General features: G+C 52.1%; 2 protein-coding genes across 6 annotated transcripts in view; both read right to left on the bottom strand.

Annotated features, from left to right (window-relative positions):
- Positions 1 to 565: 565 nt before the first annotated feature.
- On the bottom strand, positions 566 to 7,936 carry ABTB1 (ankyrin repeat and BTB domain containing 1). Of its 5 annotated transcripts, none has more exons than XM_038565456.1 (12): positions 7,796 to 7,936; positions 6,505 to 6,567; positions 6,347 to 6,402; positions 5,161 to 5,305; positions 4,895 to 5,054; positions 4,757 to 4,802; positions 4,298 to 4,414; positions 4,099 to 4,217; positions 3,750 to 3,848; positions 3,475 to 3,657; positions 1,240 to 1,440; positions 566 to 1,161 (listed from the first exon to the last, which is right to left on the bottom strand). In XM_038565456.1, the coding sequence occupies exons 1-12, from the start codon at positions 7,849 to 7,851 to the stop codon at positions 955 to 957; spliced, it is 1,452 nt and encodes a 483-aa protein (XP_038421384.1). In that variant the 5' UTR covers positions 7,852 to 7,936; the 3' UTR covers positions 566 to 954. The 5 variants fall into 5 exon arrangements, with proteins under 5 accessions (XP_038421384.1, XP_038421385.1, XP_038421387.1 ...); XM_038565457.1 differs by having other exon boundaries at positions 3,475 to 3,642; XM_038565459.1 differs by having other exon boundaries at positions 6,540 to 6,567; positions 7,796 to 7,928.
- A 159-nt stretch (positions 7,937 to 8,095) lies between these two features.
- The window catches only part of PODXL2 (podocalyxin like 2), a 38,273-nt gene continuing 20,051 nt past the window's right edge, over positions 8,096 to 26,317 (bottom strand). The window contains exons 4-9 of the mRNA XM_038565255.1: positions 22,223 to 23,022; positions 21,421 to 21,495; positions 12,031 to 12,187; positions 11,396 to 11,457; positions 9,071 to 9,250; positions 8,096 to 8,581 (exon numbers count right to left, since the gene is read on the bottom strand). Coding sequence (XP_038421183.1) covers positions 8,369 to 8,581; positions 9,071 to 9,250; positions 11,396 to 11,457; positions 12,031 to 12,187; positions 21,421 to 21,495; positions 22,223 to 23,022 — 1,487 coding nt within the window. The 3' untranslated portion in view covers positions 8,096 to 8,368. The remainder of the gene's footprint in view (positions 8,582 to 9,070; positions 9,251 to 11,395; positions 11,458 to 12,030; positions 12,188 to 21,420; positions 21,496 to 22,222; positions 23,023 to 26,317) is intronic.

Genomic DNA, 26,317 nt, shown 5'->3' with positions numbered 1-26,317 from the left:
CTGGGCCCCCTCCTACCCTCCACTCCCACTCACTCCTCCCTGGCCCTCCCCCTGGAGCTGCAGAGCAAGCTGCTGCCACAGGGCTGACCAGGGCCTCTCCCCCTGGCCCTGCCAACAGCCCAGCCTGGGTCTTCGCAGCCATAAAACGCAGGTGCTGGTGGGGAGGCTCCACCGCTAGATGAACGGCCTCTGGTGTGCAGGGGGTGCTCATAAATGAGTGCTAGAAATATGTCTGGCTCAGAAGCCAGTCCTTGCCCGGTCTGAGGAGGAACGGCCTCTATGGTGGTTGGGTCAGCCTCCCACTGAACCTCCCCCAGGACCACTGAGGGCAGGTGGGTGTGTCGGACTTCACATGGCAAAAGCTGTGCTGGAGGGGAAGGGGGAGAGTCCCACGGCTGGAGAGGCTGGGCCCAGCTGGGGAGTCTCAAGGCCCCTACTCAGAACCCCCACCACACCCAGCCCCCGAGGAGCCCCTGCTGGGCACCGATGGATAAGGGGCTCCGAATCTAGAGCTCTTCCCTGGCCCCCTGCACCTGCACCCCGCCCCAGACACAGGCTCAGGCTCTCACAGTGAATTCAAGCTTTATTGCCACACAAAGACTCTTCTGCTCCCCATGGGCCAGCTCTGTGCCTGGGAGAAGCCTGCTTGCTGGGCTTGGCTTGGAAGCAAACAAGCCAGGGCCAGGAGAACGGGGGTGTGGAGGGGCTCGGGGAAGGGAGGTCCTAAGAGACCCCCACCCCAGGTGTCCCTGAGTGGTGCTCAGCCCCAGGGCCTCGGGGGGCTGGTTTGTGTTGGGAGGGGGCTCATCCTGACCCTCTCCTGGGGCCCCAGGCACGCTGGGGGAGGGGCACCCCACAGAGCCCCCTCAGCCCACCAGGACACCCTCCTCCAGGGAGCAAGGAACATGCGTGCAAGCACACACACAGCTGCCCGCCCGTGCCACACGCCGACAGTCAGCAGTCCAGGCCAATAGACACCAGCAGGTCCTCAAGTGCTCGTAGCCGCTGCTGCGCCTCCTCGATGGCACTGTAGGTCTGCACCGTGCTGGCCACATGGAAGCGGATGTCGTCCACCAGCGGGATGGAGTCCGTCTCCTGCCGGGCAGCCACGGCCGCCGCCTCCTCCCGCACGGCCTCCACGAAGTCCTCCCGCTCCACCAGCTGTGGACAGGCCAGCTCAGAGCACGCCGGCCGGCTGCCCTCAGCCTGCCCCACCCACCACGGCTGCCCCAGGCCCACCTTCTCGATGACCTTGGCCATGTACTCAGTGCACTGGTCCTCGAGGCGCGCCAAACGGAACAGCTTGGCCACGCGCCACACCCCCACCACGTTGTCCTCATCCAGCAGCTGGGCCAGGCTGCGGCCACAGAGCCGCTTCAGGCCAGGCAACAGGTACATGTCGGCCACGCTCAGCACATCGTAGGCCGCCTCGGGGGGCAGCTGCAGTGAACGAAGGGGTTAGGGGAGGATGAGCCGCAAGGTCACCGGGGACCACTCGGGGCCCTAGCAGCAAGGCTGGGAGCTATTAGGGAGATGGTGGAGGCTGCAGGTAGGGCAGGAGCTCCCTCTCAGGCCTCAGGGTGACAGGCCTCACCTGTCCCGATGGTCACACCCCCTAGCCCAGCCAGATTGCTGCAGGCATCCGTGGGACCAGAGAGCTTGGCAGAGACGGGTTCCCACACCTTAGGCCCTTAACCAGGAGAGAGAAGCTGAGCTGTGAAGCACACAGACCCACACTCTGAAATCCTAGCTGTGGGACCCAGGCAAGTCACTTCACTTCTGTGTGCCTCAGTTTCCTCTCTGGGCAGTACAACCATGCCTGCCTCTGTTGTCAGAAAACAGAAGATGCTTTTCCAAACTGAGGCAGGAACCCCCCCCCCCCCAAGGCAGCAGAGTAACTCTTTACCGGCTCCCTTCCACCTACACCTGGACCCTGTGCTCGGAGAGACCACAGGTTCAGGCTCGGCTCCCATCCAGACTTTGGACGGGCAGAGGGAGAGGCTGGAGACAGGGCAGGCAGGACCTCTTCGAGCACATCCAAGCCACACGCACTGCTTACTCAGGCTGGGCTCCACCTGTGACACACATCCATCTGCACAAGACCTTAAAAGACCACAACTATCACCATCCCCACTTTCTAGAAGGGGAAGACTAAGGCACAGAGCCACTGAGGAACCAGCCTAGGGTCACACAGCTTGTGAGCAGCTAACCCAGCGTCAAACCAGGTTAGGAGCCCAAGTCCACACTTACAGCCATTACATACTGTCCTCAATGGCAAAGCTCCCGCAGGAGTGTGGCAGGGAGCGGGGGAACATGGACCCCGGGTGGCAGGGGCCAGAGCTGAGCTATGCTGCAGGAGGAATGGAGGCCGGGAAGGGTGCCCACGTAGAGAGGCTGCTAGGCTTACAAATGGGGACCATGTGAGGTGAACACAGGCTGACATCACAGCCCAGCTTGTCCCCCAGGCCCCACTCCTGACAGAGGCCACACAGCCCCACCTGCCTGCTTGGCAAGTACGGCCACTAAGTGAGTTCTCTCCTGGGCCACAGGAGAACGGTGGGTGTGGCCTCCACCTGGCCTATGACAAAGGAAACAGTGTGTTTCATTTTATTCTTCCTCCTAAGCTGTGAGTCAGCCTGCACCCCAATATCCAATATCCAGATGCACAGGACACCTCCTCAGGTGCTGTGGACCAGGTCCAGCCCACTCTGTGTTTCGTAATGAATACAGAGTGGGACACAGCCATACCCACTCATTTCTGCACGATGTTGACACCTAGTCCTCAGAGAAGGCTTGCTGACTGCCCCCAGGCCATGTCAGGGTGACAAGATGGAGGGGATAACCTGGGTCCCCGCAGGTCACCTGTCCTGGCGCACTCACTTCAGACGTGAAGGAGAGCAAACATCTCTCTCCTTTATGTGATTGTATTTGGGGGGGGTCTCTTTATCATGGGGCCTTTTACACACACACACACACACACAGCACACCTTCGGCAGCAGTTACTGCTGCCCATGTCACCCATGCTCTGAGGATGCTCTGGGCCAGTTGAAGACCCAGGGAAGCAAAAGCACAGGAGACAGAAATCCAGAACCCTGGAAATGGACAGCAATCCAGAGGCAGGAGGCGCGGCGCTCCCCACTGTTGTGGTAATTCAGGGTTACTCTCCCTACCCACCCTCCAACCGAGGACCTGGGGACCCCAGGTAGCTCATATTAAATCCCAAGTGTCATGTGCTCATGATGTGGCTCTTGCCACTCATTCCTGTTCTGGAACCAACCAAGGTCCCCTCTGCCTGAAAGAAAAACCCAAACGCGTCCCATGCTTCCTCTCCAACCTCAGAGCAGAGCAGACCAGCCCCACAGAGCAGAGCAGGACACAGGCACTCCCTTGAAGCCCCGGAGCGACCCGGCTGCACACCTGTCCCGATGGTCACACCCCCTAGCCCAGCGCACACAGCCTGCTCGAGCTCCGCACCTCTGTGTGGTCACTATAGATGTAGTAGAGCACGTGGGTGAAGATGTCAGGCGAGATGCCATGGAGAGTGATGGCCAGGAGGCCGCCTGAGGCCTCCAGCTCCTCGTTCTCTCGGAAGTGGTCGTCCAGCAGGGCCCGGAAGTAGTCGCTGCGGCCGCAGAAGAAGGCCTGGGGGAGGCTGGGCTAAGGAAGGGTGGGGGCCAGTGCCTGTCCCCAGAGCTGGCCGGGGACATAAGGCAAGGGGGCGGGGATGGGGGGGCGGTAAGGGACGGCACCTTGTGGCAGAGAAAGCTGCAACCTTCCACCCGGAAGCAGACATCAGGACAGCTGTTGAAGCCGTCGGGGCAAGGGAAGGGCAGCTCCCCGAGATCACCCTGGGAGATGAAGGAAGAGACACCATTGGAGCAGGTGGGACACAGGAGAGCAGCCAGTCCTAGCCACAGGTCTAGTCTAGCTCGATCTGGAGGGATGGCCTGCAGCCCCATTTGCAAATTGAAGTGTGACAACGACCCAAGTAAAGTGGGCTCAGAGAAAGGGACTGGCTCCAGCCCAAGGATGGAGCCAGGCGCGGGGCTTGTCTACCATGGCCACGTCCACATGGGGCCCCACCCTCCTTGTGCTTACACGGAGCTCCGGGGGCAGGGCGCAGTCGGCCAGCAGGGCCATGTCCTCCCGAAGCCGGGGATCTGCCGGCGGGGGCTCGATGGTCAGCACCTTCACACACGTGCCTGGCTTGGAAGCCACTGTGGAGGGGACAATACAGCTGCAGGGCCCGGGGGCTGCTGGTTCCTGCCCGACACCCTGACCCCAAGCCTGGACTCACCGAACTCAGACACTTTCTCACACTTGGTCTCCAGGTCGCTGAGCAGGTCCCACAGTTGGCACTGCTTGGCCAGGCGCTCACAGTCACTAACATGCTCCACGCCGACGTCCAGGCGGCCTAGGGGAGACACAGGAAGCTCAGGGCCCGAGAGGAGCTCTCTGTGGTCCCCAGCACCAAGGCTCCCAGATCTCCTTCCTGCCTTGGTTTGCCCCCTCAAGAGCCACTGCCTGACTTCCATAGGCCCCAGGACAGATGGAAGGGGACTTGGTGTGTAGGTGGGACAAGCTCCTCCTGAGTAGACCCTCCAGCTTGCTGTTTCCCAGCCCACCCAGGAGGCAGCTAGAACAGCCCCACGCTGCAGGGCACAAGTTCCAGGAGGTACAAGGGGGGCCCAAGGCCCCCGTTTCTGCTGGACAGAAACCCCCTCCCTGCCAGTGTCCCGCAGGCTCAGAGATTCACCTGTGTACAGGTACTGCAGCAGGGCCCCAAAGGCCACGGGGTTGATCTGCAGGCAGGGAGACCAGGAGGGAAGGTCAGAGGCGGCCACCCAGCATAAGCTCCCTGCTGTCCCTCCACCTGCCCCTGGGAGGGACACACCAGTGGATGCCTAAGGACCACGACATTCTTGCCCTTCCATTTGGTGTCCAGCATGTTGGCAAAGTAGGCACTGCGTGCACCCAGCACACAGCGATGTGCCCGGAAGGGCTTCCCGTGCACCACAAAGACCACGTCACTATGGATGCCCTGCTCCAGGAGCCTGGGGAGGAGCAAGCGGAGCAGGTGTTCAGCAGGCCCTTCCCCCAACCCTGCAGGAGGGTCCTCAGCCCTACCCCATGCACACCCAGCCCTGCACCCCATCTCACCGCTGCAGGAAGTCATCGTAGTAGTCCCGCCTCCTGCAGGAGGCTGTCACCTGCTTGTAATCGCGCAGGGCCCGGCGGATGGGGTCGCTCAGTGCCCCGTAGAGGCAGCGCTCCCCATCAAAGGTGTTGGCTTCACAGCGGGCTCCTGGGGGCAGCAGGGCTCGCCAGTCAGCAGGCTCGGGAACATGTACACTGCGGCAGGGACAGGGTCTGGGGGGAAATCCTAATCTCTCCCCCTGCAACCTTCCCACGTGTAGGGCCCAGCCCTGGACTTCGGAGCGCCTGCCAAATTATCCTGGGCCCACTCTGACACCAGCATCTTCTCTGCCAGGGCCTGGGCACATGGGCATGTCTTGGTACCACAGACCACAAACAGAGCAGGCTCAGAGACCACTCTGCTCTAGGCCCCGGACACAGCCATAAACACACATCCCAGTCCTGACTAACCGATCCTCCAGTGTGGCGGTGGACAATGAACATGTTAACAAATGATGTCAGGTGCTATGAAGAAAAAGAAAGCAAGGCAAAGTGGTTGTGGCTGCCACACAGGGAGGCCAAAGAAGGTCACTGTGTCAGTGACAACACACAGAGACCTGAATGGAATGAGGAAGTCAGCCATGCAAAGATCTGAGAAACAGCAATGTAAATAGGAAGAACAGTGAGTGCAAAGACCCTGTGGTAGAAGCAAACTTGGAATGCGAGAGCACCAGAGAGGCCAGTGTGGCTGGAAGCGTGAGCACATGGGGGAGCCAACAGAGGTGAGGCCAGAGGGGAAAGAGCAGTTCACTTAGAAGCACAAAGACTGGCAAGGCAGTGTAGTTTTATGCTAAATGCAAATGGCAGGTCTTGGGGAACTTTAAGCCTATCAGACTCGTGAGACCCATCAGGCTGCAATATGGAGCATGGACTGTAGGTAGGGCAAAAGGGGCAGACAGGAGACCAGAGGAGGCTGGCTTTGGGGCTGGGCAGAGAGCTATAGTTGGGCTGGGTGGTGGCTGTGGAGATGGGGAAGTGGACATAAGAAAACAGGTTCCAAAAGTAGAACCCACAGTACTTGCTGACTGGGTGTGTATAGCGGTGAAGAAAGGACAGGACTTGAGAGTGTCTGCAAATGCAACCCCCCCCACACACACACACGCATGCATGCATGCACACACGCATACAGAGCCCCGGCTCCTTCTCTCACCATTGGCCAGAAGATAAAGTACTAGCTCTTCATGCCCACAGAGGCAGGCGTAGTACCTGAGGGGGGGGAAAGGAGGAGTATGGGAGGCTGTTATGAGGCCTGAAGGCCCCACCCCCACACACACACCTGCCATGACCACCCACCCACCCGGCACTCACAAGGGGGTGCTGTCCCACTTGTCCCGCACATTCACCTCCACGTCCCGTTGCTCCAGCAGGTACCTAGGCAGGGAGGAGAGCAGTGTCTGAGTCAGGACAGGTTCGCGGTCTGTGAGAGGAGACCCACAGAACGGAGAAAGAGAGAAAACATCGATCTTGGCTGAGAGAGGTCTCTCCCCTATGTGAGGGCAGGTGGCAGGCAGGCCAGAGCAGGAAAGGCATTCAACCAAAGGGACCAACACAGGTAGACACGGTGCTGAGGGGAGAACTCCTAAGGGAAATGGAGAACCTCAGAAGCAGGAGCCCAGAGCTGGCCTGAAGGCATCCGTGAGAGAGGAGGGGGTTTAGGGCTTCTCCCACAGCCCCCTGGCTGCTTGTGCCAGCAGACTGGATAGGGGAGACTGGACATAGGGAGACCAAGGAGAAGGCTTCTACAGGTGTCCTGCTGGTGTGGATGCATGAAGAGCAGTGAGAAGATTCAAAAGGCAGAAGTCAGGAGACATGGTAGCTGATGGGATGTGGCAGGTGAGGGGGATCATCACGGATGGTGATGAAGCCATCACTGAGGGCAGGAAGCCTGGGTGAGATGTCCAAGTTGGACTGGGAGTGCTCTTCAGTTGCACTCAGCTTTGGGGGTTATCAGCTAAGTCCTTGGTGAGATCTGATGCTGGGGAGGGGCCAGGGATGCTGTGGGAGTTGGGAAGCCTGGGACCAGCCCAAGGGAGCAAGTGGTGGGTCAGAGCCAGGGAGCAGGGAGGGAAGGGCCCACGAAGTGAGGTGCCCCACACCCAAATGGGCCCTCCCTCACTCCCTGTTTTACGGCGATTTCAGCGCCAGATTTGCCTTAACCGCATTTAGGAGTTTCCGAATCCCCGGGGATCAGAGGTTGATTCTGGGTCCTACGTGTTCCCAGCGTGCCGGGCCCTGAGCGCATCCGTGGAACGGGCCGAGTCTGGAGTCCTTGGCCCCCCGGGGTCTGACCTCCCGGTTCTGTAAGCTCAGAGGGCGACCCTCGTCTCCGCTCACTCGTCCGGGGCTCCGGGGCTCCGGGGCAGCGCTCTCCCTCAGAAGCCCGCGCGGACCCCAGGAGCAAACCCGCGCGGGCGCTGCGTCCCGGCGCACCCCGGTCGGAAGGCCCCGCTCGGGCGCCCAGGCGCTCCTGGGGGGCCGTCCGCGACTGGTCGGGCTCCGGAGGCGCGCGCCCGTCCGAGCCGGTCCGCTGCACGCGGGGGGCCAGCGGCGCCGGAGGGCGCCCCTCCCACCCCGCACCCCCGGGCCGCGGGGTCCTCACCGCACTCGGCCCACATCCCCCTTCCTGCAGCTGGCGAAGAGGTCGCTGGTGTCCATGGTGCCGGCGGCGCGGACCCGGGCCGAACGACCTCAGGCGGCGGCGGCGGAGGAGGAGGAGGCGGCGGCGGCGGCGGAGGAGGAGGCGGCGGCGCGCCCCGGCCGGATGTAAACACACGCGGCCCCGCCCCGCCCCGCCCCGCCCCGCCCCGCTCCGCAGCGGCACCTGGCGCCGGGAGGACCAACCCGGGCCGCCCGCCCCCCGCGCCCCCCGCGCCCCGGAGCAAGAACGAGGCGGGCAGGCTGACGGGCTGGGCCCGGCGTGGTCTCCGGGCGGCTTTAATGGGGGTCCCGGGGCGCGGCCCCTGGGGCCGTCAGGTGGGAATGGGGAGGGCTGTGCCGAGACTGTTCCGCGAGCCGGTGGGAAGCGGGAGGCCCCGCGCCGAGGGCCGAGGCCGGGAGCGGGGGCGCGGCAGTGCGCTCCGGGTCCGCCCGGCCCCTCCCGGCGCAAGCCCAGCGGGGCGAGGGCACCGGCCGCGGGGGACGGCGGCCCGGAGCTGCGGGCGAGCGGGCGACCTCACAGGTGCGTGTCCTCCTCGAACACATCCGAGTCCTCGGGGTCCCGCTTGCCGCCCATGAGCGCGCTCCAGCCTCCCGGACCGTTGACGGCCCCGCCGCCGTTCAGGCTGGGCTGCTTCTCCTGCATCTCCGACTGGCTGTCGCTGGCCACGTCCAGCGTGGGGTTGTCGTGGCAGCCGTTCTCCACGAAGCGCAGCTCCTCGCCGTGCGACTGCGGTGGGGAAGCGGGCGGCTGGCCGAGCACCGCGGCCGGGCCCCCGCCCACCCGAACAGCGAGCCACGCGCATGGCTCCTTCCCTGGTCTGTGAAACCCTGCACAGGGACACCCCCGCCCCGGCCTCCAGCGGTCCCTTGACAGATGCCAGCTCCCTTCTGTTCTGTTCTCACAACCAAACTCCTCATGGTCCTCTGCACTGAACAACCGGTGGCCCCCCTGACATCATCTGATCCTTCCAACAGCCTCTGCACTGTAGCTCTAGCACCTGTCAGGGCTGGTGCCCTGCAGACATGAGGGACAAATTGGGTGCCAGGCTCTGGATAAGCAGTTGTACTTGGACTACCTCATCCCAGGACAATTACCGCCACCTCACCTGCACGTGAAGACACGGAGTCTCAGATGACTGGACTTGCTGGGTACCCTCTCCTCCACGGGCACCACCTCCTACCCAAACCCTCTGGTGGGATGTGACCCTATGCTCACCACGTGTTTGAGCTTGGGCAGCCGGCGCTGCCAGCAGTTATAAAGCAGGCCCAGCACGATGATGATGACACAGATGGCACCGATGACCACCAGCACCACAAAGAGCGTCCCGTAGTCGCTGCGCACTTGGCTGGCCCGTGCCTGGCAGCTGCTTGTAGTGGAGTAGTTCTGGATGCCAATCTGGGGGTGGGACAGGCCAGTTTCCTCAGCTGAGGTCCTGGGCTCAGGACAGGAGGCTGGCATACTCCTGACTACACTGCCTCAGAGGCCTGGACCTGTGCTGGCCTGGGGCACTATCCCTGTTTCTATCTGTTCACCAGAGGGCAGCCCCAAGTCTCAATCCCATGTCTCCATTCCCGACCTCCCCTCCCATCCTGGCTATGGTTCTGCCCTGACCCTGTCTCTGCTGGGGCAGAAGTCTCGCTCCACTACTGAAACAAGCTTCCACCTTGGACATGGAGGTATTCTGGCATCATTCTGACCATTATGGGCTATAGATAGTGTAGACTGGGATGCTGGGGACAGTCCACATCCTTGGCCACCACCAGACTCTCAGCTAGGAAGCTAGGGAGGACCCTTTTCCCACTAAAAGCAGGTGGTCACCAGCAGCATTTGGCTGCCAGTACCCCTGCCACACTGCAAGCTGTCGTGGGTAGGCCACCTTCTCAGGCCTAGAGGCTGCTATGCCCACCTGAGGTGAGGCAGGCATTCTCTCCACAAATCAGCATCTCGAGCAGAGAGCAGGGAAGGGGAGGGGTCACCCTTGTCAGATGACAGGTGCTAGGGTGAGGGTCGCGTCTACTAGCTCCCAGTACAGAGACCTGGGAGCCTCCCTTTCTGCCTTGGGCTCCCCTATCTAAGGCCCAGTATGCATCTCTTCCAGGGGGTCTTTGAACATCCTATTTCCAGTATTTTAAAAAAGTCTGCTGACTTTTTAAGTTATCAAAGATCTTTGCTTGGTTCAACCACCAATGAAATTGCTAAATTTGCCAGACCAAGTCAGTCTGAATAGTGTCCAGTAAAGCTAGAACACCCAGGGGCGGGGAGAGCCAAGAGTTTCTGTGGGGGAGCAAAAGATCAAGGCCAGCCCAAGTTTCTACCTGTCCACCCTGTCTCCCCCTGCCATGTTCATGACCCCAGAATTTTACAACTGGAAAGGCCCTTGGTAACCAGGTAGCAAGGACAGCATCGTGTTTAAAGGCCTGGGCTCTTCAATCATTCAGGCATGGTCCAAAGCCTGGCTCTGTCGCTTCCTGGCTGTGTATTCTCGGACAAGTCCACCCCCCTTCTCTGGGCTTCAGCTCTCCTCTCAAATAGGGCACCAATGGTACGCTTTGGGGTACCTTGTTTAATCCTCACGAGGCCTGGGCTGACGCTGAGAGCTGGGTGAGAGAACCCAGCATAGTCTGGCACTCTGTAAGCATTCAGTGTGCTTATCAAGAAACCCCAAACCGCCAGCCCAACCACCTTTCCGCCTTACGCATGATAGATAAGGAGGTGGGGCGCACAGTCATGCACAGCTCATGTCTCCCAGCTGTGAAATACTGCAGAGCCTTGGAGAAGGGGGAGGACTGATGCCAGGTGGTGGGTTTCACAGTGAGGAGCTGGCACGGTGGCTGTCCTGAAGAAAGATGGTGAGGAACCCGAGTCCTCCCTTTCAGATACAGTAGAACAAGGAGCAAGAGGACCAAGGAGGAGGACCAAGGGGGGCCTGCCCCTCCCACAGGCCCCGACTCTACTTAGCCCTCCACAGGGGTGGCCAGCCTGCTCCTCAGTGCGTATCTCAGGGCCCAGCCATGCAGCTGGCCAACTGCCCTGGGTCAGGGCTGCCTCTCAGGATGGCATGACCGTCTCCTGAGCCTGAGCCCTGTCCCTTCAGACAGTGCCTAGCTGATGGCTTCTGAAGCACGCCCAAGCCTGTCATGCTTTCTCCTGTGGTTTCTGGAACTGCATCACGCTGTCCCACCCCACCAGGTCTCTGATCAGTTCCTGGGCCAGACACGGGGTTGCTCCCACTACCAACCCACAAGACTCCCACTCACCAGTCCAGATCCTCCTCGGGGTCCCCTCCCCTCTGAGTCCTGTCCTGATCACCACCCCCTCTGGGCCCTCTCACTCCAGCCATCTTGCAAACACTGCGGTTGTGTGTACATGTTCCTACACACTCTGTCTCTCCCATGGGAACTGTCTTAGGAGAACTGAAAGGAGGAGCTGCCCAGAACAAGAGTCCGTCTTCTGCTCCTGGCACTACCACACAGGCTATCTCCTACCCTCTGCTCCCAGAGCTCTAAGGAATGAGAGGGGAGCAGGTCCCTGCCCTCTTACCTCCACCAGATTCCTTCGGATGTCACCCAGCATGGAAAGGACATCTTGAGTGGGCATCACCCCTGGGGGGAGACATCATCTTCAGTGCACCCTTGGCCCTGGGGCGACCCCAGCTCCCTGGGACAGCCTCTGGCCTGAGCTTCTGGGAGCTTGCTTCCCCACTCCCAACCACAGGAAGGCCTCAAGGTGTGTGCGTTTCCACTCTCTCCTATGCTTGCTTTCTGCTGGCTAACTCGTTCAAAAGGACTGAGTGGATGCCCACCACGTGGCAGGTGGGACAGCAGGCAGTCACTCCCACAGCCCCATACTGCTGCATTTTGAACATGCCCCCTCTGCAGCCCACAACTCAGCATGCGGTGCCCATCGTCTCCCTCAGTGCTGAAACCACACCTCTTCTCCTCCTAATCCTGACGCTCACACCCTCCACCCCTTCTCCAGAACTCCAGTTCAACTGCAGTTGAGCCCTATACTAGAGGTCCAGCCACTACCTCATCCTGCTGTCCTAGAGGTCCAAGTTCAGAGCCCTATCTGCATGCTTTCCTGTGGTTCTGCAGACCTCCCGTGGCCCTCAGGAAACAGTGCCGGCTTCATGCTGCCTCCCTGGGCCCTTCCTTCTGCATGCTGCCCCCGCTCACCCTGCTCGCCCACCAAGGTCATTAGAAGGTGCTGCTCCTTCTCACTGGGCTTGCTCAGGGAGATGTGCCAGTCCCCGTGGCGGCCACTGCCGTGGCGGGGCAGCACCTCCTCCACCAGGGCCAGAAGCTGCAGCCCTCGGTGCTGCCGGAACACCTCCTACAAGGACAAAAAGAGAGCCCCCATGCCTGGTAAGGGAGAGGGCTCTACTAACCCCCTGCCTCCAGGTTGCCCCAACACCACCCACTCCAACCTCCAACCTCCCAGTGGCCAAACACCGGGAAAGGCCAGCTGGCTCTTCTAGAGGGGGTGTTCTTGTAGCCCTGGGGACCATTGAGACACTGTGAGCTTGGCCTTTGGGCAGAACTGTGGAACAGCAAGGCACACACCTACTGGTTCCCCACAGGCATCCAGTTGCTCCTTACTGCCTGGGCTGCTCACATGTGGAAAGCATGGTGTGTGCCCAGGGGTACTCACAGCTGAGCCTGGAGACAGAGATGCTCATATGCAACAAGTCTGGGAAGTGGGTGTCTCATGTGAATGGAAGTATGCTGGCCAGGCTGGAGTATTCAAGTGTGTAGTGCAAGGGATGAATAGACTAGGGTGTCAGGGGTACAATATGCACACTGCCATACAGCCACCAAACCCAGGAGGGGAGGTGGGAAACAGTGACATGCTCATCTCTTGTCATTGCAGAGATACAGCCCAAAGTTGGGGAGTCAAGAAAGATGTCTGAGTACTTTTATGGTGGCAGTAGAGAGTAGAAGAATGAAAACAGATATGGTTAAAATGGTAATCCCTGGAAGCAGGGCCAGGAGCAGAAGGAGGGATATAAGCAGATTTTGTTCTCATCAGACACTCTCATACTCTTTAGATTTTCCTCACCTTGTGTATATATAATCATGTAATTTTAAAAATGAAACAAGAGGCAGGTACCGGCCCAGAACTCAGTGAGTGGCAGAAACCCAGGCAGGCCACCAATCTCGCCCCGTCAGGGAAAAGACCCTCACTGGCCCTGTTGCTGCTCCCCACCCCCAGGCTCTGCTTCAGCAGCCTTCTCTCTCTTGTCCTCAGGGAATCACTGACCTCTGCTCCTGGCCTCCAAAGCTTTGAGCAAGATACCTGCCCCAGCTGTTTAGCACTCTTCTGAGTACACTGCCTTAGAGCTTTGAGCTTTGAGCCAGGGCTGCCTGTAAGGCCCAGGCACCTCATCAGACCACGTGGGGTTCTAACATTCCTAATTCCTTTCCATTAGAGCCCAAGCTAGTGAGCCTTCCTGATCATCATGCCAATCTAAAGGCTACCACAGGGACCGAAGTTCCTTGTTACCTTGGCAAGTGCCAGGTGCAAGCTCAAGCCTTGGCACTCACTCGCCGAACAGAAAGCCTACTTGGTTCCGAATTTGGGAGAAAATTGGTACCTAGAAAGCTAGGAAAGCCCTTTTTCCAAAATAGTTCTTACTGTCTTCATGTGCATGTGTGTGTATGTGTATGCAGGGAAAGGGGACACACCTGCATCTGCCTGAGCAGCACGCACTGCACCCAGCAGCCTCCCTGCTTACAAAAGAAACACAATCCTACCCACAGGCAAATCCTCCCCCATGCCACGGGCCTGGGATCCCCTACATGTGCATACCCCACATTTCCTGGGTCAAGATGTCTGCCTGGCATAAGCCCACAGATGCACAATGTCTATTCTGGCAGTGCCTGATGACTATATATTTCATGCTATTTATTTTGCAGATGGGAACTGAGTGTCAGTGGCCTGGGGAGAAAACTCTGAATTTGGAATCAAATAAATCTGGGTTCAAATCCTGATTCTTCAGAAATTTCATCAAAGAAGACATACATGTGGCCAACAAGCACATGAGAAAATGCTCTGCATCACTGGCCATCAGGGAAATACAAATCAAAACCACAATGAGATACCACCTCACACCAGTGAGAATGGGGAAAATTAACAAGGCAGGAAACAGCAAATGTTGAGAGGACGTGGAGAAAGGGGAACCCTCTTGCACCATTGGTGGGAATGTGAACTGGTGCAGCCACTCTGGAAAACTGTGTGGAGGTTCCTCAGAGAGTTAAAAATAGACCTGCCCTATGACCCAGCAATTGCACTGTTGGGGATTTACCCCAAAGATACAGATGCAGTGAAACGCCGGGACACCTGCACCCCAGTGTTCATAGCAGCAATGGCCACAATAGCCAAACTGTGGAAGGAGCCTCGGTGTCCATCGAAAGATGAATGGATAAAGAAGCTGTGGTTTATGTATACGATGGAATATTCCTCAGCCATTAGAAGCAACGAATACATACCGTTTGCTTCAATATGGATGGAACTGGAGGGTATTATGCTGAGTGAAGTTAGTCGGAAGGAGAAGGACAAACATTATATGGTCTCATTCATTTGGAGAATAGTGAAAGGGAATCAAGGTGAAAGGAGAGAAATGAGTGGGATATATCAGAGAGGGAGATAGAACATGAGAGACTCCTAACTCTGGGAAACGAACAAGGGGTGGTGGAAAGGGAGGTGGGCGGGGGGATGGGGTGACTGGGTGACGGGCACTGAGGAGGGCACTTGATGGGATGAGCACTGGGTGTTATGCTATATGTTGGCAAATCGAACTCCAATTTAAAAAATATACAAAAAAAATCCTGGTTCTTTTTTAAGTTTTTTTGTTTTGTTTTGTTTTGTTTTAATTCATGAGAGACACAGAGAAAGAGAGAGGCAGAGACATACACAGAGGGAGAAGTAGACTCCCTGCAGGGAGCCTGATGCAGGACTGGATCTTAGGATCCTAGGATCATGCCCTGAGCCAAAGGCAGAAGCTTAACCACTGAGCCACCCAGGTACTCCTCAAATCCTGGTTCTGCCACTCATCAGCTCTGCGACCTTTAACAAAACACTGCACCTCTCTGAGCTTCAGTTTCCTCATCTGAAAACATGGGCTTTGGTCCTAACGCCATTTTAATGTGAGGATTAAAAGTACTTACTCAGTCACAGGTGCCAGGACAACTGGCTATCCCAGTGTAAAAGAAAAAAAATGTACCTTGACTCATACTTCATATTACAATTAATTCTAGATGGATTCCAGATTACAGCTTTGAGAAGTAAGCACAAAATGCTATCTTCAGGGGTGCCTAGGTGACACACTTGGTTGAGCGTCCAACTCTTGGTTTCGGTGCAGACTGTGATCTCAGGGTCATGAGACTGAGCCCTGCATTGGGCTCCATGCTCACCACAGAGTCTGCTTGAGTTTCTCTTCCTTTCCCTCTGTCTCTCCCACGGCCCCGCCCCCATGCATGTGCTCTCCCTCTCTCTCTAAAATAGATAATTTTCTTAAAAAATAAGAAAGCTATCTTCATGAACTCAGAGTAGGCGAAGATTTCCTAAATGGACTTGAAAAAACTAACCAGGGGCACCTGGGTGGCTCAGTGGTTGACAGAGACATGGAGGAACCAGACCTGACACACACTGCTGGAGGCAGTATAACTTGGTACAAACACGTTGGAAAGTTGTCAGACAGCATCCATTCAAGGTGAATATATGCAGAGACCATGTCCCTGCAATGCCACCCAGGAGAACTGTATTCATATGCTCACCAAAATATGGGTGCAAGAACATCCACAGCAGCATATGCCCTACAGCCTGAAGCTGGGAACTACCCAAAGGCCCAGCAGCATCAGAATGGATACAGTAATGGAATACTATACAGATGAACAAACTTCACTACATGAAGCCATCTAGATAAATCTCAAAAACAGAATGTTTAGTGCAAACAGCCAGACACAAAATACTACCTAATGAATCTTCATAAAAAGTTCAAAAGCATGCAAAAATCAACGTATGTGGTTACAAATCAAGAAAATGGTTTCCCTGGAGGGAGCAGTGTCTAGAAGGGAGAATGAGAAGGGCTTCTGGTGGTGTTGATCATGTTCCATGTCTTCATGTGGGGGCTGATTACATGGCTGTGGTCCCTTTGGGATGATCCATCAAGCTACGCACTTATGATCTGTGTGCTTTTCTGCATGTATATTGTAAGTCATTAAAGCTCTTCTTTTTTTTTTAAACTTTCTTTTTTTTTTAAGATTATTTATTCATTAGAGAGAGAGAGAGAAAGGCAGAGACACAGGCAGAGGGAGAAGCAGGCTCCATGCAGGGAGCCCAATGTGGGACTTGACCCGAACTCCAGGATCACGTCCTGGGCTGAAGGCAGGAGCTAAACCACTGACCCACCTAGTCTGCCCCATTAGAGCTTTTCTTAAGTGCAATGCACTCATGAGTTTAAGTTATCTTCCCTGCTGGTCCTTCCCATACATCACACTGTTTCCCCCACAGTAGGGGGAAATCCAAGCACCCATTTCCAATGCCCTGAAGTTACATGCAACTTCTCCAAGTGTCTGGTATGGTCCTTATGGCAAACAGGAAGGAACACCCTGCCTATCATTTTGACTTGTGCCAATACAGCAGACAGAGCTGATGAAAGTCCTGCTCTGCCACCTTGGTACAGAGAAATACTGGGAAAAAACATAGGCAGAAGCAGAGGAAACTCGAAGCCAGAAGAGTGAGCAGGTGCCAAAGCTGCAGCAATTCCTAAGGGCCCAGGGTCCACAGATGGAACCTGGGAGCTGGAGACTTGGCTTTAAATGCTTATGTATTCTTGGCCCACGTGAGATGAAGAACTAGAGCAGAGTACCAGAATGGAACTGAAGCCTCCAAAGAGCAGCCCTTTCAGTGAAACAGGTACTTGAAAACATTCCTGCTCACCTGGAGGAGCTATAAGGGGCTCTATCATGTGCCTGTGTCCATGGGGAGGAGAAAAAGCATAAAATTGCCAAGACACTTTGTAGGCAGAAAAATAAGGCCCAATAAGCTTCAAATGAGAATCAGCTAGAAATGGAAAGTTGGTAATATCTAACAAACTGTATATGCAATCCCACTTCTAGAAACTTACTCTGAAGATACATCGCAACAGCACAAAAATACATACAAACAAGGTTATTTGATGCAGCCTTGTAAGTAACCACAGAATATCGGAAACCACCCAAATGCCCACACAAAGGAAATTTAATGAATAACCTACAATACATATACATAATGGGGTATTCTTCAGTTGTAAAAATAAAATGATTGAGAATAATCTCCATAAATTAACATAAAGTGATTTCCAGCAGATATCGTCAAGCAAGAAAAGCTAAATACAGAGGAATAATGTTATGGACTAAATGTGCGCCGCCCCCCCCCCCACCCCCACCCCCGCCTGCCCCCGGCCCAATAGTTTATGTTGAAGCCCTAACCCCCAGCACCTCAGAATGTTGACTATATTTGGAGATAGGTCTTTCACGAGGTGATTAATTTAAAATGAGGTTGTTAGGGTGGCCCCATCCAATACAATCTGATGGTGTCCTTATAAGAGGAGGAGATTAAGGACACAGACACACACAGAGGGACAACCATGTGAAGACACAGGGGTAAGATGGCCATCTGCAAACCAAGGAGACAGGCTTCGGGAGAAATCAATCCTGCTGACACCTTGATCTTGGACTTTCAGCCTTTAAAAAAGTGAGGGAATAAATGTATGTTTTTAAGCCATCCAGTGTGGTACTTTGTTATGACAACCCTAGAAAACTAATAAAAATATAAATAGTATGCTACATTTTCCTGCAAGAAAGAATGGAAGAAATTATACATCTATCTGCTTGTTTCTATGAAGAGAAACACAGGGAAGATAACCAGAAACTAATGAGATTGGTTACTTGGAGGGAGTGGGTGGGAATGAAAGGCGAGAGGTGATCGGGGAGGGGGTGTTTCTGTATGTAAGCAAACATTTTTGTGTCATTTAGATGTTTAGAACCATATTAATGTTTTACATGCTCACAAATACAAATATATCAACAAGGATGGGGTGGGAATCTAAAACTGAAGACAAACAGAAACCTATCTCAAATGTGTAACTACACCAAAAGAGAAAGGAATTAACTCAGGTAACCTCAGAGTCATCTAAAGATAAAAGAAGCTGAAAGAAGATCTTGAGTTTTGCTTATTAGTAGGTTTATGGTTGCAGTGGTGTGGTTAAAAACTGCAACCACTTGTCAAGTATTCTAGAACTGAACAAATGAGTAAATACACTAAACCTGTTGGGAGTTGGGTTTCTGTTGGTGAAAACTGTGCAACAGGAGAAGGCTGGGAAGAGCCAGTGGTCCTAGATTGGAACTGGAAAACTGGAATGCTAACTACTAAAGTCATCGTTATAAATATGTGTGGGTGCGTATATAAACATATACGAGCACATATATGTATGTGTATGTGCACTAATATAATATAATATAATATAATATAATAAATTATATTCTGCAGAGAAAAAATACAGACCTATCTCTCTTAGCTCTCTTCCAAAAGGGCCAAGGAACAATGACACCCCAGTAGCCATGAGTACACCAGGAGCCCAGATCTTGTTTCTAAATACCTTTTCCTCATTAGAAGGAACCAGGGCTCCATGAAGAAAGGGCCAATTCCAGGGTAGGGCTGGGAAGTACAAGACATAATGTGCACTCAGCAACTCAGGGGCCTCAGACAGAGGTTCAATTTCACCCCAGCTGTTTCTGCCTTCAGGTCTGCGATCCAGTCCTCTGTGCTGAGAGACGCTACTGAGAATTTCCTTTTGCCATACAGAACTCAAGGGCAATACCTCTGCTTTACTACTTTATCTTTCTGCTTCCTCTCCTGGATTTTCTTCCCAGGCTGCTTTCTAGTTTCCTCTGTGTGCATTACCTATGATATCTCAGGTAAAAGAGAAGAAGCTGTAAATCTGCACTGCTCTTTCTAAATCTTACAGATTAGATTCCCAGAATTGAAGCTTTATCTCACACGACTTTCTCTATGAGACTGTCAGCACTTCTCTCCCTATCATTCTCTGAAGATGTGTTCTCTGTAAAGCTCCATCATTTTGATGCACATTATTACTCCTATTACTTTTCAACAATGTCAAGGTCATTAAACACAAAGACAAGCTAAGGAATTGTTTCAGATTTAAAACCAAAGAAATATGAAAACTGAATGCTCTGCCTGGTTCTGGGCTAGATCCTAGACCCCTGATGAAATCTGAAGAAGGTCTATAAATTATACTTTTGTGTCCATCAGTGTGAACATTCTGATTTTGATCACTGTACCTTAGTGAACTAAAGGACTCTTCTTCTTCTGAAGACAAGACATATACACCAATGTTTCGAGAGGGAGGAACAGAAGGAAACAATGCCTTCAACTTGCTCTTGAATGATTTGGAAAAACGCTAAGAGCTGGTGAGTTTGGCTGAAAGATACATAGGATTTCTTTGTGCCAGTCTTCTGAAATTCTATCAAAACAAAAAGCTACAAAAGAACATGACAAAATCAAAGGCATTCTTTAAATAAGGGCTGATACAGATACATCTGAATATTATTCAGACTTTAAAAAGGAGGAAATTCTTACACACACTACAGCATGGATGGGCCTTGAGAACATTCTGCTAAGTGAAATAAAGCAGTCACAGAAGAACAAATGCTTGATTCCACTTGTAAGGCATACTTAGAGCCAAATTCCTAGAGACACAAAGTAGAATGGTGGTTGTTGGGGTCTGGGAGAGTGGTTAATGTGGACAGAGTTTAGTTTTACAAGATGAAAAGTTAACAACACGTTAACATACTTAACACCACTATAGTACCTTAAGATGATTAATTTTACATTAGATTTTTTTACCATGATAAAAAAAAATCCAGCATAAAAAAATGACTAATTAGGCAGAGATCAAATAATACATGAAGAAAACTAACGACAAAAAAAGGGGAGGCAGAATGAAAGCATTTTTATAAATGTATGTCTTATTTGGAAAGAGGAGACACATAGGACTTTAATGTTCAAATACACACACAAAATTTAAGGGTCTCAAGGACCCACACTGTGGTCTCTAAGTACCATTTCCCAATAAAAGCAATGAGGGCTTGGAGAAATGTTGATTTCATGTCTAGGGGAGGGAAAGTACAAGATGAGCCCAGAACATCTTATTATACCAGAAAGCAAGGAAACTATCAAACACTAACAGGCTGGTCAAAAAGACCTAGAAGCCAATGCAAAGAGGCTCTCACTGGCATATAAGCACCAGTAAAAATAAATAATCACTGCAACAGATTAAAACATACCAATCATGTTTTTAAAAACCCACTTGTTTATTATTTATAATGGGATAAAAGAAGACAACCTTATGGGTCACTTTTGAATTAAATACGTGCATATATTTTTACTTTTCCCCAAACCCACTAAACGAGATTAAAGCATTTTTTTGAGGTCTAAAACCACAAAGACAAAAACAGAAAGAGGAGACAAGAGCAATGAAGTCTGGGCACTGGAGGCATATGGATGAGTTAGGATTTCCTAATCTAGCAAGTCCTGAAGAGCCGAATCCTAAGCCAAAATGGAACAAGCTGAGAAGCAATCACACTTATGCTGTCAAACTCCCAACTAAAATGCTCTTGAATAAGCAGCACTGGTTACCTTTGGAAGGGAGGATGAAAATGGATCTAAAAATAGGAAAACTGTTTGAAACTCTGTTTAAGAAGCAGCTGGATCCCTAATTCCTCTCCCCAGCACTGCAGAGCTGACGAATGTCCCTGCCCCCTGGCAGAAGATTGGAACTTGATTCTGCAAAGAGGGTAAAAGAAAGGCCCTCTGACCTGGAGGACACTGGGTGCACCTGTGGCAGAGGCTCGTGCTCAGAGAGAGAATAAGTGAATGTATCCATGCACACGTGTTCTAACACCAGGGCGCCCAGCCATCTCCCCACCCTGGCTCCCACAACACTGGCAACCAGCCCTTTATGCTCTCAGGAGGACAGACGTTCCTTTTTCAAAGAATCTAGTCACCCAAGAGGAAGGATCTAAAAGTGTTGACATTAAAAATTGTCAAATGGCCCAGCCAGTCCACCCTCCTGAGAAGCCACAGGTAATAAACTCCACTACAAGCTGAAAGCTTCAACCAGCTTTTTGATGGCCCTCCTTAAATAGCTCACAATGAACCCACCAGACATCTGAGGAGCAAATGCGTGTAAGAAAAGCAAGACCTAAACTAACAAATAAGGAAAGTGACTTTTAAAAGACTGTTTCAATAACCCCCAGGAGATAAGACATTGCACGTGTGAATGAAACCAATCCTTCAAATTAAACACAGAGCACGGCAAGAACAAAAGGGCCCTTAGGAATTTAAGCATATGAAGACACTCCTCTTTTAGACAGGGGTGGGTGCCGGTTCAGCCCCTGGGTTAGACTAAGCCCTCCCCATCCCCAGGTGCTCCCTCTGCCTGCACTCTGCCGGCGGGCCCGTCCCCACCCTGCCCTATGGTCCCCGCCTAGCTCTGCACTCACACAGTCTATATTCTCCGTCATGTTCAGAATGATGTAGTTCTTCCCAGCCAGGTTGCTCCAGTCTTTGCAGATCACCTGCGCAGTAAAACAAAAAGAAGGGTGACAATTACAAAGGCATAAGGAAAGGCATCCAGAGAAAGTACGGACGGAAACCCTTTGAGCAGCTGGATGGTGAAGGCCAGGTGCAGGTTAGTGACAGCTAGGTGAGAGTTGACAGCCTCTGCAAGGTGGCATGCCCAGGCTCCAGCCCCAGATGTCTCCAGTCCCTGGAGGATGTCTTCAAGGACAGGCAGGAGAGGCCTGACAGGGCTTGCCCCAGCTATTGGCCTTCAGTGGCAACCCTGCAGGGGTTTCTTGTTCTGTAGGCTGAACGAAAACAGAACTGCAGGCCAGATACACAGGCTGGCAATTTGGGACTCCCTTCCCTCTGTCCTTTCTCACGTGTGAGCACACTGGCCTGGGCATATGCTGGGCAGGGGTGAGCAGGAGAGTAGGTGGCGACTGCACTAGGGGAGCAGGTACGGAGATGGGGGCAGGGGCACAGGTCAGGCAGTTGGAAGGCCACAGGTGGCAGCAGCAGCACTGAATGAGGCCATGCAGGCCAGGGGAACGGAGCTCTAACAAGAGCCCATGCAGGGCTATGAGGTGTGCGCCGCAAAAGTTTTGCTGGGGCTCTACATGCTATACTGGGGACACCCATCTCAGCCTGGCAGCCCCTCCCATCCCCACTGTGCAGCCAGGGGACCACCAGGGTCCTTAGAGAGAGAGACAGTCACATGGTCTTCATGTGCCCTCACTTTACCTGAGTAGAATCCCAGGGTATTCTGGACTGGGCTTCCGCAGCCTGTCCTTCCTGGGGCTGATGGCTATGGTCTTCTTGTCCCAAGGTAGCAGAGGAAGGTGTCAGTTCCACGTCTCGGGGGGCCAGGGGGAAAGAGGCTGAGGCTCCAGGGTAAAGGGGGTCTTCATCTGGTGTCTCAGCCCCGCTGGGAGCTTCTGTCTGAGGGAATGATGCCAAGGACGGCACTTCCCCTTGCTTGCCAGCCAACCCCACTGCTCCCACAGTGGCCTCCTCACTTGCCTCCTGAGGAGCCTCAAAGTCTACCCCATGCCCTGCCACTGGCAGCACTGTGCCCCCTGCCTCCTGGCTGACAAAGTCCTGACCCCCTGGGGTCACTGTACTTGGGGTGACTGCGGGTGGTGACAGGCTGGGCTCCATGCTGCTCCCCACCTCCACATCCAAAGAGGCCTGGTCCCCAGATTCTTCATGCCTGTATTTGGCAGCCCCTGACATCTCACTGCTTCTGGTGGGAGAAAAGCTGTGGACCTGAATTTGGGCTGCTTCTTGGGATCTGCTCACAGGCAGCAGCTCCTCTTCGTCCTCTTCTTCTTCCTTCTCTACCTCCCCCTTCTCCCTTTCCTCCTCCTCCTCCTCCTCCTCCTCTTCCTCCTCCTCCTCTTCCTCCTCTCCAGGAGCCAAATGCCAGGGTGGCTCCACCAGGTTCATCTTGGGCAAAGGGGAGGGCAGACTTGGCACCTCTTGACCCTGGCTGGTATCTTCTATTGGACCCGCCTTCTCAGTCAAGTCTGGAAAGACATAGTCTAAGAACAGAGACAGAAACCTCATTCACTAGTTTCATCGTCCATCATTGATTTGTTCAGTATTCTCTGAGCAGATGATATAAAGGAACTGTGAGACCCACAGGGAGATGGTGGGGAGTCAGACTACCAAGCCTACTCGAAAGGAATGAGAAATAAGGCTGGGTGGTGGGAGTCTGGGAGGCAGACTGTGGGGGAGATGAGGGCCAGGCTAGTCCTTATTTCCTTCATGATGATTATGACACAAATCTGCCACTAAAATTCTATGAACACAAGAATGTATAAAAGTAGAAAGAAAGTTTGTATGATCGCACCCCTCAGAGACAGCCCTTGTTGACAGTCCATGACAAGAAGTTAACATCTCTATAGTTCTTATAATGCATTTATGTTTCCTCCTCTGGGGATTTCTCCAAGAAGATCCCAGACAACCCATTAAAAAAGGTTCCTTTTATCTCTTTTCCAATGGGTTGTAATGGGAGGCCTCTTGGTAAAACCATCAAATGAGATCTGAGAACACTCTGATCACAGGAACAGAAGAGACACAGAGATCATGACCTTTAGCCCCTGGATGGGAAATAAAAAAGATGTCAGGAGAGCTCAAGAGAGACTACTGGCTGAGCCCAGAACTGACACGGTCACTGTTGGTAGTGACAGGAGGAATTTTACCCTCCCTGCCATTCCTAGGAACCATATCTTGAAGCGTGGAACTTAGGAGACCTCCTGGACAGCAGGACTTGTTCTGGCTTTTCACTGAAGCCTAGGCCTCTTCAGAGTAATGACATAGCAAAGTCATGGGCCAGTTCTCTTAGAGATTGATTCAAAACACCAGAAGCTATTTCTAGCAAGAAATTTTATTGGTTGCCCTCTTGTTGCAAAACAAGTATCAAAGACTGTTTTAAAGCACTCTTCAGACATGAGAGAGGTGGTTCAAGGTAGTGAACTGGGCCTCCTCCTCCAAAATTTCCATCAAATGGTAGAATGGCTTTTCAACTGTCAAAGTTTTAAAGGTTTAGATATATTTTGGGAATGTAGAAAGTAGATGACATCACAGGAACAAATAATCCCTCAGCCAAGACAAACACCAGGAAAGGCAGTGGAAAAGGGGCTTCCTTTCTAACAGAATCAAGGAGAGAGAATAACTACGGGAGCAAAAGGACACAAAACATAGAAAATTCAGAAAATGGAAGACAGGGGCACCTGGGTGGCTCAGTGGTTGAACATCTGGCTTTGGCTCAGATCATGATCATGGTTCTTGGGATCAAGTCTCACATCAGGCTCCCTATGGGGAGCCTGGTTCTCTCTCTGCCTGTATCTCTGCCCCTCTCTCTGTGTCTCTCATGAATAAATAAATAAAATTTAAAAATAAAAAAAGAAAAGAAAATGGAAGATAATCTTTAAATTCCAGTTAGTATCTCAGAGAGACCCAAAGATACTGCATCCCTAAAATAAAAACAGGCTAATAAGAGAATCAAATAATCTCTAAAAAAGAAAAAGTCTGTAGAAACTGAAATGAAATTGTCAAAATATAAAAATTCAATAGAACATCTGGAAGAAAAAAGTCAAGGAAAAATCTTTAGAGCAAAAGTAAAAGGACAAGAGAGAAAAGTTAAAAGAAACAGATGACCAGTGCAAGAGGTCTAATATCTAATATGATTTATAAAAAGATAAGAACCCTTAAAATGGAAAGGATAAAGAGCCAAAGAAGAAAATTTCCCACACCTGGCAGCAGGAATCTTCACATTGAAAGGGCATATACTTGAGATGAATGATAAAAGGCTTACATCTAGCTTCATTCTCATGACATTTCAGAATTTGTTTTTATTATTATTATTTTAGATTTATTTATTCATGAGAGACAGAGAGAGAGAGAGAGAGGCAGAGACACAGGCAGAGGGAGAAGCAGGCTCCATGTAGGAAACCTGATGCAGGACTCAATCCCGGGACCCCAGAATCACACCCTGGGCCAAAGGCAGGTGCTAAACCGCTGAGCCACCCAGGAATCCCCACATTTCAGAATTCTAAGGAGCAAGAGGAGATCCTAAAAGCTCTCAGAAAAAGAACAGGTTAACCTATAAAGTTACAATAAAGAGATTATCAAATTATCACCAAGTTTCTTTTTTTTTTTTTAATTTTTTTTTAAAATTTTTATTTATTTATGATAGTTACAGAGAGAGAGAGAGAGAGGCAGAGACACAGGCAGAGGGAGAAGCAGGCTCCATGCACCGGGAGCCCGATGTGGGATTCGATCCCGGGTCTCCAGGATCACGCCCTGGGCCAAAGGCAGGCGCCAAACCGCTGCGCCACCAGGGATCCCTATCACCAAGTTTCTAATTCATAACACTAGACTGTAGAAAGGAAACTGAAAATGCATTCAAAATTTTAAGGGAAGTGTATTTTGAACCTGGTATTTTATACCCAACTAAACTATCATTCAAGTATGATTATAAAACAGACGTTTTCATATATGCAAAGAAAGGTCTTTCAATCCACTGATTCTGAGAAAGGTATTTAAGGAAGTTCCCCCAAGAAATCAAAAAAAGACACGGGAATTAAGAAACCTGAGAGGAAGTCATGAAAATAAATCCCTTGAGGGAAGCTGTGCAGTGGGTCTATGAAATAAGCATTCAAATGGATCCATACAACTCTGAGAATTATTACCAAAGGAAAAATTGACTTATTATGAGAAAAAGTATAATTTTTAGAAGCTGATTGATCTTAGTGATAATTGAAAGCACACTATACTATTTAGACAAATAATTAGAATACTTTTGTTAAGCATAGTCTTTTTGAGTAGAAGAAACTGGTAACTTAACATCTTCCACTCCTCATCCCCTGTACATACTCCACAGGGAAGCTTACCTATTCACCACACAAAGCAGACAGTCATGGTGTTTAGGAGAGAGGTGTGCTCATGGAGCAGAGACCACAGAATACTGAGGAGACCTACACCAGCCTCTAATACTGAGCAATCTAGTATCATCTTTATAAAAATGAAAGAATGATCAGGACTCACAGGACATTAGATGAAAGTCAGGCTCATAGAGAAACATGAAAGGGAGAAAGCAAAGCAACTCACCTCTGAGAGAAGTTAATTTAGTAAACAAGGAGAACTTAGAAAAATCTGTTCTGAACACCTCCAGAGAGACTTGAGGAAATTACACCCATAAAACAAGTATATAAAATAATAAAAATATTTTACTTCAATATATATATATAAATAAATGCAATGCATAAAAACATAATTGAAATGGCCACTTGGCAGAAAGATGGTATAACAGCATGTCACACGGGCAGCCCA

Source organism: Canis lupus, chromosome 20 (genome assembly GCF_011100685.1).
Source record: "Canis lupus familiaris isolate Mischka breed German Shepherd chromosome 20, alternate assembly UU_Cfam_GSD_1.0, whole genome shotgun sequence".
NCBI lineage: Eukaryota > Metazoa > Chordata > Mammalia > Carnivora > Canidae > Canis > Canis lupus.
The sequence above is the reverse complement of the archived record's forward strand: the minus strand, read 5'-3'. Positions and strand labels throughout refer to the sequence as shown.

Excerpts from the sequence above, each read along its gene's own strand:
- ABTB1 (XM_038565456.1), bottom strand. The coding sequence starts at position 7,851 with ATGGACACCAGCGACCTCTTCGCCAGCTGCAGGAAGGGGGATGTGGGC. Across the intron at positions 3,849-4,098 it reads CCCTGCCCCCGGAGCTCCGT|GGTGATCTCGGGGAGCTGCC; the intron begins GTAAGCACAAGG and ends TTCATCTCCCAG. Across the intron at positions 3,658-3,749 it reads GCAGCTTTCTCTGCCACAAG|CCCAGCCTCCCCCAGGCCTT; the intron begins GTGCCGTCCCTT and ends ACCCTTCCTTAG.